Raw genomic sequence first — 12,330 nt, forward strand, 5'->3', positions numbered from 1 at the left:
TAATGTAATGTTTTGTGACAGGTTAGTTATTTATTAATACTGTAAGATTTTTATCAGTTATGTGTCAACATCAAGTGTCAATGGCCTTAACCTTAAAACAGTTTAGGTACCAACTGGTTGACTCACACTCATTTCACTTGACGCACCTGGAGAAGAATTCAATCTATCCTCTATAATTCACGTTAGAATTTACAAATTAAAAATCCAATTTATTTATTTTACTTATTATTTTCGTGTAACATTATTTTCTAAATGAATTGTTACTTTTTTTAAATAAATCTAAATTGTTAATGATCACAATATTTTCAAACCGCGTTTAACTGACATATGGACCACTCACATGTCTTTAAAGGAGTATTTATATATTTTTTTTTGGTTTTATTTTAGGAATAATTATTATCTTTGTTTATACAATTAAAATTTTGGCAAATTAAAATCATTTAATTGTCATAACAGATGTATTTTTTTTTATTAAATAATGTAAAGTTATGTTAAAGGTTTGTTATTTATTACTACTGTAAGATTTTAATTAGTTATGTGTCAACATTAAGTGTCAATGACCTTAGCCTTAATGTAAATAGTGTTATAATTAATTGTAGAACATATCGAGCCCTTAGCGCTAAATTATCGTAAGCGACAAAACACAAATTTTACAGGAGAAGGTTTTTTTGATTATTTTGAAATTTTTACATAGATTTAAAAATGTTATGATGCGATATAATTTAATTTCGTTGAAGCTATTTGTCTATTTATCAAAAATATTTATAACTTTTGACAATTAAAAATTCATGGAATACTTTATTGGAAAATATGACAAACAAATTTTTTATTGAATTTTTGCATACATATCGAAATTAAATTTTTATTTATGAATAGTTTTTAATGAAATTTCACAGTTATGTAGATTTATCTATTTAAAATGGAAAAATAAAAACGAATTTTGAAATTCCCACAATTCCCTAAACATTGTTGAAAAATTCCAAAAATTAGAATTTTTAGTTTTTTTTGGCTATAATATATGTAAATACCAGGGTCGGGGTTATCAGAACGCTTTACAAAATAATTAAGAAGATATTGGGCCATCTAAAAACGGTTACTATACTTTTGATATCAAATATGCGATTTGAGAATTTTTGCCCTCAAGTTGAATTTTACATAAAAAATAGGTGTTTTTTTGAATGGACCTGGTCTCCTTGATAACAACAATTTAATTTTTTTTTTTTTTTTTAAATATTTTATGAAAACTTATCTTTCTGAAAGTATAAATTCCTTACACATCTTCATAGAATTTTTTTGCGATAACTTAAAAAGAAAAAAAGTTTTTTTTTCCCAAAAAATTAGCGAAAAATCGCCTTTTTAAAATTTTTTTAAATTCAAACGCATATAACTTTGGACTTAGTCATTATTGTTAAAGAATTCTTTTTCTATTTGACATATACATATGTTGTTAGTCCACGCTGTTATCAAAAAACTGTAGTAGCGTGGGTAAAAATGTTGAAAATTTTATTTTCAAATGAGAATATCTCCTAAGCTATAAGAGCTAATTGAGAGCTAAGACAAGGTTTTTCGATGAGCAGATTCTATATGTGTAATTTTTTGAAATTGGAACACAAACGAAGAAATAGCATCGTTTTAAAAATGTAAAATACCCGAGGTGTCCTACTTTAAGGACCCTTGGTCGCGACCATTTTGGACCAATGAGAACAACACTTCTTCTTTGCGCATGTGAAATTTCATTCAAACCAATCTTACCATTTAGAAGTTACATATTTATTTCCCTCTTTTTTTCAATACCACTGTGTGTCGCTTACGATAAAATTCGTTTACTGTAAAATGACTTACGATAAAATCATACCCCCTATAATTTTAAAGTTATTAACAATTTTGATATTCTGAGAATGCTAAAACATCAGGCGGTCCATAAAATTTTAATTTTTGCAATTTGGAAAATGTCACTTACGATAATTTGCCGCTAAGGGCTCGATATTATGGTTACCTAAGTAAAACATAAATAAGTAAACAAGTTTAAAGTAACACACGTTTTAACATTTTTATTATTTAATTCATCAGATCTTGTGGCCAAAATTGAACATAAAGAAAACCACAAAAATTTCTAATTAAATTGAAATAATAATAAACAAAAAGTTAAATAAAAAGCTTTTAAAAAGCTTAAATATACAACAAAAATATATTAAATTTTTAATAAAACTGTTTATAAACTGAATTGCTATAACTACCTCCAAGCTGCCTTAATCATATCGGCAGCCTTCTCTGCAATCATAAATGCTGCAGCATTTGTATGAGCCGTTGGTGGTAGAGGTATAACGCCCACATCCACCACTCTTAGCTTACTTATGCCATGTACCCTTAGTTCTGGACTAACCACTGCTGTGGGATCTGATCTCAAACCCATACGACAAGTAGCCACTTGATGATGCAAAGTATAGGTCAAAGTTCGTATGGAACAGCGCCAATAGTTGTCACTAGCAAACACATATGATTCACAACCCGGCACAGGAGTATCCAACAGTCGAGTACCAATTCTTTGCATGGCCGGGGTCTTGGATATACGTATGGCTGCTTTGATGCCTTCAAGTATATATTCTATATCTTCAATATTATCGAAGTAATTGGGATCTATCATGGGCCATTGCAGAGGATTAGTATTTCTCAGCCATACACGTCCCACCGACTTGGGATAAAAGGGCATTATTAACACCGTAAAATGGTCTTGTTTAGCTATTTGCAAAGGATGATACAATCGATCATAGATTTCCTGTTTTATATTGCCACCCTTCTTCAAGGCTGTACCATCATCGGATGCTAAACTAGCACTGGCGAATATTATCTCCACATCGGGCCAGTCTTTTGGTAACTTAGAGCATGGTACTTTAAGAAATGCTAAAGCTTCTACACCCGGCAACATGGATAAACGGGTATCTGGTCGTCCCGCCAGAAAACCCAAAATATCTTTTGGAGTTGCACTAGTGGAAAACAGGGTCTGTTTGGTGGTATTGACAATAAATGTAGGACCAAAGTGCGAAACATGTTCATACATTCTCAAGCCCACCGGCAGTTGTTGTATAATCTTAATACCCAAATTACCCAGATTATCGGCAGGTCCTATGCCCGATAGCATTAAGATTTGGGGAGAGTTAAAGGCGCCCGCCGAAAGTACAACCTCTTTACGCGCCTTGAATATATAACGCTGTCGGCGATATAGAAATTCTATGCCATAAGCCGTTTTAGAATTGGCATCCAATAAAACTTTGGTTACTCTAGAGAAAGTAAATATTTTTAAATTATTACGCTTAAACATTATGGGCTCTATGAAAGCTCGATAAGCACTGTGTCTGCGACCATAAAGTGTATTGGCCTGTACATAAGAGACACCCAATTGGGACTCGCCATTGTAGTCCGTTTCTGTTAGGCCAAACTGTTTAGAGCCCTCCACAAAAGCGTCTGCTATAATAGAGCGCATTTGTATATGTGCCACACTTAAAGGACCCGAACGATTGTGATATGATGAGTATTCCAAGCCATTCAAATTGGCTGATTCTGATTTTAGAAAATAGGGCAATACTTCCTTGTAAGACCAGCCATAATTGCCCAATTTGGACCAGGAATCAAAATCTCTACGATTGCCACGATTGTAGATCATAAAATTAATAGAACTGGAACCGCCTAGTATTCTACCTCTTGGTTGGGAGCACTCATTGTTGTACATGCCAAAACAGGCACGTTTTTGTGGTACCGATTTGAAATTCCAATTGGCATGGGTTGCTTGCATGTAACCCGCCAAGGCGGGTACAAGATTTAAAATATTTTCCACACCACCCGCTTCTATTAAAGCCACACGCCAGTTGGGATTTTCCGTTAAACGATTGGCCAAAACACAGCCTGATGTACCGCCACCCACCACTATAAAATCAAACACCTCATTATTGCGTGGAACTGTAATTTAAACATGATTGATACATTATAAACATTATTAATATTCAAAATATTTACTCTTTGGCCTTAAAATTTGTTCCTTTGCATTAGTCAAACCTAATTGCAGCACAGTATTTATTATATTTTGAAATGCCTGTGTCTCCCCTATTACCGCCATAATCAGCAGTACTAACAGCTGCCAAGATCTGTTTATCCTCATATTGCTATGGATTTGTGTCCGTTACACAACTAAATTCTTTTAAAGATGCATTTTGTATTTTTATAACAAAAAAAGTAATTGCATTTTTATAACTTTTCTTTTAAGAAGTTTAACAAATGATTCATTAGAAGTATACAAGTACGAGTATTAATAAACATCATTTATAACCTATATATTTTATTTATTTCGTGTTAAAATACATAAAAATTATTACAAGCTTAATTAAATTTTGTTTTAATGAAATGTAAAATCATGTAATTAATTTTAGGGGTCAGTCAAATTCTGGATTTTTGACAATAAGAACAAATTGATCATTTTGGTCCATAAACTATAGCTTTGACTTGTAACTGGATTGAAAATTATGATAGGTCCATTGCCAATGTTTTTATTCGTATTTATCTTTGTTATCGTTTGTTTATTATACCCTACACCACCATAGTGGGGAGGGTATTATGCGTTTGTGCAGATGTGTGTAACGCCCAAAAATATTGGTCTAACACCCACCTTAAAGTATACCGATCGACTTAGAATCACTTTCTGAGTCGATTAAACGATGTCCGTCCGTCCGTCCGTCTGGCTGGTTGGCTGTCCATGTAAACCTTGTGCGCAGAGTACAGGTCTCAATTTTGAAGATATTTCGATAAAATTTTGTACCTATTGAAACTGGCTGAAATCGGTCCATTATTTCACCTAGCCCCCATACAAATGTCCTCTCGAAATTGGACTTTATCGGTCATAAATCTTTAATTTATATATGTATCTACACAAATTTCGCTCCAAATAAGTTTTATATATACAAAATTCATGTCACCAAATTTTGTTACGATCGGTCCATAATTAGTCATAGCTCCATATAGACCCGCTTCCGAAAATCACTTTAACGTGCTTAAATCACTTAAAAATTTTGGTATATATACAAAATTCAACATAAATAACTTTCATATAGACATAAATCACACGACCTAATTTTATGGTGATCGGTCCATAATTGGTCATAGCTCCCATATAAGGCCCACTTCCGAAAATCACTCACGAATATAAATGATTGATATTTTAAAAGAAAAATATTTTTACTCATTTACTTGGTGTAGGGTATTATATGGTCGGGCTTGACCGACCATACTTTCTTACTTGTTCTAATAAAGTTTTTCGCATATTCTACTACGATTATTCAAATAAATTAATTCGATTAATTGTAAAATTAAAAAATCTCTAAAATGTTTTAATATTTGATAATGATGTCATTTATTTGAAAAAATTAATTGAATAAATTTATTTGAGATTTTTTTTTATCAATTAATGGTGTTTGTTTTTTCGATTCACATAATTCGGACATTCAAATCTGATTTTTGGAAAAAAAATATTTTATTAAGAGGAACACAGTTTTATTATTTGAAAAAAGTTGTTCGGTTATTCTTCTCAGATTATATACATATATGTTCAACTTAAAAATCTATTTTTAAAATATTCGATTATTCAACTCCAATTATTCGAATAAAATGTCTTGATTATATAAAGATATCCAATAAAAGAATTAACGATGTTTGTTTATTCGCTTAAAGTTCTTGGGTTATTCGACACAGATTTTTCGATTAACTATAAAATTATGAGATCCATAAAATGTTTCACGATTTGATTATGATGTAGTTTATTCGAAAAAAGTTAATCGACTTCGATTATTCGAATAAATTTATTCGGATATTCGAATAATAATTTTTATTAATGAATTATTGATTAATTACAAAATAAAGAATTTTAATTTTGGAATATTTTTTTTATATTGAATAATTTATTCGATTAATTGCAAATCTAAATGATTTAATTTTTCAACATTTAATTACACATTGCAACACGAAAAAAATAACCATATACGGACACCACACCCTCCCAGTTTGGCCCAAAGTCATGCACTTTTTTTATGGGCCCCAAAGATTTGGGACTTCGGTGTCATTTTTGCAATAAAGTTTTCATTTTCTCAGGCTGATATCTTGCAAACAGTTCCGAATTTTGTTTTACTCTCTTTATGGCCCTTGCCATAAAGAACAAAAATTGTGAAAATAGAAAATCAAAAAAACTTTATCTTCAAGATCAAAATCGCACAAACATTTAAAGAAATCGAAATAAATTTAGAAATAAATGTTTTTAAAGCTGCCTAAAAGTATACTTTAGTTTATAAAAAATTAATAGTTTATGGCCCAAAACACTTAATTACTTTAGTTTTTTCTTACTATCTTATATTGACCTACCTAAACGGTGTTTCCTAGGAATATGTTCATATGTTCTAGAAAGTTGTTTATTTTTTTTGTAGTTGATTGTATCCTTAAATTTTGAACGGTTTGCTACCTATGGACCTGAACAGGGGAAAATGGTTAAAAAAATCGAATTTTTTAAAGTTTTTTGCGATTTTGATTTTGAAGTTTGTTTTGATTTTATATGTATTTTCTTTATGACAAGGGCTACAACTTTGCCTCAGAGAGTAAATCAAAATTCCGAAGTGTTTGCAAGATATGAACCTGAGAAATTGATCACTGTTTTCCAAAAATAACACCGAGGCCCCATATCATTGCGGAATCATAAAAAAAGTTCATGACTTTGGGCAAAACTGGGAGACACGGGTCTTTTTTTTTTGACTTTTATCACGTACTGGTGTCCGTATATGGTTATATATCCATGAGTTATAAAATTACACACAGTGTTATCATATTAATGATGTTTGATTTTGATTCGATTAAAGTTATTCAATTATATAATTGAGAAACAAAGAATTAATATTTTTCAGATTTTTTTTAATATATTAATGATGGTTTTTTATTCGGTTAAAGTTATTCGACTCCGACTGTTCGATTGTATTCGACTAATTGCAAAATTAAAAAAATCTGTAAAATGTTTGAAAACTATTGTTAATTCGAATAATTACAATGATCGACTCCGGTTACTCGAATAAATTTATTGGAGATTCGAATAATTGCAAAACTTACAAAAATATATATTTTTTTTAATTTAATTTCATATCAAGGATGTCTGTTTTTTATTCGATTATTCGACTACGAATATTCGAATAAATTTTCTGGGTTATGTTATTGAAAAACAAAAAAAAATTCAAGATTTTGTTATTGTTAAAGTCATTAGATTACTAGATTGTTGGAATAATTGCATTCGATTAATTGTTAAACTATTACATTTTTATTATTCGAGTCCTGTTATTATTAGTTCAGGGGGATTATTGTGTAATTCGATTCGGAAGAAAACATTTTCAAATATAAGGCATACAAATTGTAATGATTTTCTTTTTATATCGAATTACAGTATAACCCAACCACAGTTCTAGTTAAGTTCTGTGTTTTAAAATTTGTAATTGATTCAATTTTGCTAAAATCCTTATGAAATGGGACCAACGTTATCAAAGGCAAAACTTTTTTTTATTTTGTATAGTAGTGTTATTTTGAATATCTACCAGACGAGGGCTAAGTAAATAAATTATTTATGTTGTTATAAGCAAACAATTACATTTCAAACCAGTATATTATATTTATATACTGGTTTGAAATTAGATCGGTTTATATATAAATATTTCATTTGTTAATAAAAATAGGTGAATAAACTTTTCTTTATTGAAATAATTTCTTTGTTTGTTTTATTTATTATATGTTTATACTCATAGTATATCTACGTAAACATTTCCAGTTTGTTAATTGAAATGCTTTGCATACTTCGCTTTTGTTATGGTTGATAGTTGCAATAAACTAATAAACATATTTTAAATAGACTATACGAGTAATATTGTGGGAGGTCAGGTTTTTATGGCTGTAATTATTTTTGCTATTTTTTTTTTCAAATTTACATACGTTCACACTGCAAATGTGTACTTGATAAATGAGTTTTGTTAGAGCAAACAAAGTATTCACAAATAATATACATAATAGTGTGTTGATAATGCGATATTTATAAATGAATGGTTTTTTAATTAAATAAATATTTGTTCAATGGATTGTTAAATATCGATTTTTCAGTGTTCATGCTTATTTTGTCAAATATTTTCAGTATGTGAACGTACCTTTTTTCCATTATATTATTTCTCTAGGGAACATAGGGATTAGACAAGATTATTCCATCTTACTCTATCGTTACTATATGTTTTGATTTTTTGCCATGATTTATTTAGCTTTGTTGCATCCGTTAGAATTGTTTTTCGCCAAATGTTTGCTGGCCGGCTCTTCTTCTGCTGTCTTAAGTGTTCCAGTCCAGTGCAGCTCTGGATAAACTTTCTTCTCTTGATTTGGTTTTCGATGAGTGTTTTTGTAATAAGCCAAGTCTCATTTCCATAAAGCAGCGGTGATTGAAGATACGCAACTTGGTGTGGAGAGATAGTTAATCGGGGTTGTCATAGAATCCAATACATTGGTCTCGTGAAATCAAAAGTTATCGGTTTTATATTCGATCTAGAATTAAATTCTTTATCGATTAAACAAAAAATTACATTGGATTTCATAAGTCAAATGTACCTTTTTTGTCGTTTTCAAAACCGATTCCGACAATGATTGGATTCTATGACAACCCCGAATGTGGCATCTAATTCTACAGCTTTGGAGAGAACTGTAAGATCATAAAATATCGCCGTCTTTGTGGGAGAGTAGACGTATGTCGTCCGCGAAATCAAGATCCTCTAAATGATTGTGCAGATTAAAAACTATTCCTCTCCTTTTTGTTCAACAGGTTTCATGCGACTGTTCACTATTGTCACCATCACCTTGTGTATTGAGTTAAGGAGTGTAATACCCCTCCAATTGTTACCATCACTTAGATCGCCTTTTTTAGGAACTTTAACGATTGTACCTTTTAATCATTCATTCGCTTTACCAAGCCTCTGTGATGGATGGCTGAATAATTTCAACTGAGGCTATTGGATCAATTTGAAAAAAATTCGGCTGATATGCCGTCCACACCTAGTGATTTATTTCTCTTTAGTGAAGTGATTGCGTTCATGACCTGATTGATGTTTATGGCTTCCGTTAAAATTCCGGTTTGGTCCATGATTGTATTGTTCTCTTCGTTGTTAATGGTTGTGTTACTAATATTCTCAAAAAGCTCTTGCCATCTTCTGGTATGTTGTTCTACACTGGTATGTTGTTCTACACTACAGTAATAAGTAGTTGTCCGTCGCAGTCTCTTACTGCATTGTTGTGGTTAAAATTTGGATAGTCGACTTATAATCTGGTGAAGGTGTCGCATGTTGTTTGCTCCGACATCATCCTCTGCATCCCCTGCTAGATTTTCGTAGTATTTCCATCTATCGACGAGTGCTGATCGTTTAACATCTTTGGCAATCGTTCTGTATTGTGGATTAAGTATGTTGTCTGCCACTATGTGCAGTTGTTTGAGTTCATTCTTTTGTTTGATCCGATATCGATATTTTCCTAGTTTACATATCCCACTGTTTCCTTTGTAATGCTGTTTAGCACTTCACACGTTTCTTCCCACGAGCCATGATTGTTGTTAAGCAGTCTTTCCCTCATTGCGTTCGTTATTTCACTACTTCTTCCTTCATCTGCATGTTTATTCATGTCAAAACGCTTGCTCTTAGCTTAATCTTTATTGAAGCAATAATCAGTGATCCGAATCAATATCTGCGCTACGTTTAGTACGTACATCCGTTAGCTAACTTCTCCATAACTGTCGTATTCAAATGTGATCAATTTAGTTTTTTTACCTTGTTAAACTCTTGACGGAGCCATATAAGACGTTCTCCATTATCCTTCCTCGAACCTAGGCCATGTCTTCCCATAACGTTCTTCATGTCTGCATTATCTGCTCCCACCTTGTCGAGCAAAGGTATTTTGTGTATAATTGAAACTAACTGATCGTAAGAAACGTCCTTTGTGGTCTCTTCTGCGTCTTCGGTGTGGGCGTAGCACTTAATGTTTTCCTTATCTTCGTACGGAACCGAGCCATTATAATGCGAACACTAACAGGTTCCCAGGAGTTAATTATGTTTTCTTTGTATCCTTTGCCATTAAGACAGCAACTCCACTTTAATGTTTCTTCTCTTTGCCGCTATATGTAATTGTGTTTCCATTTGATATAAATTCTCCACTTCCAAGCCATCGCATTTCACTTATTCCTAGGATGTTTAATTTTAATTCCGTCATTTGTGCCTCTAACTGGGCTAGCCTTGTTGTTTCCCTAATCGTATCATTTTCCGTATACCAAGGGTCGTCCACGTTGATGGGTTTGGTATTATGGTTTCCCTTGTAGAAGTATCGAAAATCATTGTTCTTCAGATAGATGTGTCATTGGTCTATCGTACACTAGGTTGAAAGTGGCTGACACTTTAAAGCCCCTAGCCAGTCTTATGGTTCGTGATAGTTATTTAGAAGAGCCAAGTACTGGCCTCGTCTATCCAGAGATCATTGACAACTCGGACTTTCATTTCCGAATTCACCCGAGGCTCCCTTCCTGGAACGTGTGAGCAGTTCGTGACTGCTTATTTGATTCTTAGCTACCCAATATATCTATTGAGCGTTCCACAATCCGCAACCCGTGGACGCTTCCGTTATGTAGGCGGAACTATAATAAAATAATAATTGTTATTTATACGTGATGCATGGATATTTCAAATAAAAACTTTACTAAATAAATAAATATTGTAGATATACACCCATTAATAAACAGTTTTTAAATTTACAAATTTTGTTTTAAAAACCTTTTATAAATTTAAAAATTGTGTATGAATATGGCGAATAAAGTTTAAAATAAATTTTCCAAGAGAAGTTAAAATTAAATAGCATTTTAAATTTGACTGAGTCAAATTAAACAATTTCGAAATCAAACTAAAATTAAGTAATTTCCTAAGATATTTTGCTTAATAGGAGCGAAATTTATTTTTGACAATAGAGATTTGTACGTGCGAAACAATTGCCAAAAATAATTGTTTATTTAAATTATGTTTTTGCACCAGCAACATTACAAAATAATAACACAAAAGAAAAAAAAAAGAAAATGTCAAAATTAAACATATGAGCGAAATGGAAATTAATACTAAAAGAAATGTGTACTGAACCGCTCAGTACTGAGCAGAAAACGCTTAAAGGTGGGTTATGTTTACATTATACGATACATTTGAAATTCCATGTGTTTGTCAAAATTCACTGTAAAAAAGGGTGTTTATTTTAGAGGCGGAAAACTTTAAATTGGTATCACGGTTTTCTGTGACAGTTGATTTGACAGTTATTTGTTGTTTTGACCTCCAGGTTACTCCACGTACGCGCTAGCCGCGAAATTATATTAAAATACGAATGCCATAAACTTATCTAATTAATAAATCCAATTGAATGGATATTAAAAACGTTTTCATTTGTTTTATTGAAATTTAAAGTTCTCTGCCTCTATAAAAAACACCTACATACGATTCATAATTTCCACTTTCATATGTAATTGCGTGTGACATAACCTCTTTTAGTTTATAGAATTGTTGTTTTTAACTGTTTATCTATTTAATAAATTTTTAAATCGCAATAAATATATTTAATTTGATGAAATTTATTTTCTTATTTTTTTTCTCTACTGGTTTTTTATTTTTCACTCTCACAGTGTTGAATTTAAAAATACACACGAAAGTATAGCATCCCAGCAGTTAGTCAAGTACTCAGCAGTTTTAGGAGACCTTCCCGAGCCAGTGATTTAATTACAATGAGACTATCTGATATCTAGTCCAAAGTAGTCAACGCATTGGATTCAATGGAGGCAGTTACCTTACTATCTACCTAGTTGGTTACTTGATCAGCTATATAACTAGTTATTTTAACATGTACGTTTGCGAATTGACCTGAAACTGTCAGTTAAAAAGACATCTCATAGACAGTCCGATTTGAGTAACCGATTGCTTGTAAACAAAACCTTCCTCCGATAACTCTCCAATAGATTACTACTAGTACGTAAAATAAATACTTTCTAAAATGCAGTACAAAACAAACGTTTAATGTGCCTACACTCTAGGTTACTTACAGACACTAAAAGGACAATTGACGTCACGCTAGGTTACATGGGATGTCAGTATACTTACTTAACCTAAATAAAAATAAACTGTATGAGAATTATTTCAACACAATTTATATAAAACCAGGTTGTACGAATTACTCATAAAGCAGTACACAATTAACGTTTAAAGTGGCTACACTCAA

At 31.7% G+C, this 12,330-nt stretch overlaps 2 protein-coding genes across 3 annotated transcripts in view; one reads left to right on the forward strand and one right to left on the reverse strand.

Annotated features, from left to right (window-relative positions):
- Flo2 (flotillin-2) overlaps positions 1 to 12,330 on the forward strand; it is a 503,689-nt gene that overhangs the window by 34,219 nt on the left and 457,140 nt on the right. The window lies entirely within an intron of this gene.
- LOC135958968 (glucose dehydrogenase [FAD, quinone]-like) lies at positions 2,025 to 3,805 on the reverse strand. Its single transcript, XM_065509915.1, has one exon. It carries the CDS (start codon positions 3,788 to 3,790, stop codon positions 2,234 to 2,236), a length of 1,557 nt encoding a protein of 518 aa, XP_065365987.1. The 5' UTR covers positions 3,791 to 3,805; the 3' UTR covers positions 2,025 to 2,233.

The sequence above is a fragment of the Calliphora vicina genome, chromosome 4 (genome assembly GCF_958450345.1).
Source record: "Calliphora vicina chromosome 4, idCalVici1.1, whole genome shotgun sequence".
NCBI lineage: Eukaryota > Metazoa > Arthropoda > Insecta > Diptera > Calliphoridae > Calliphora > Calliphora vicina.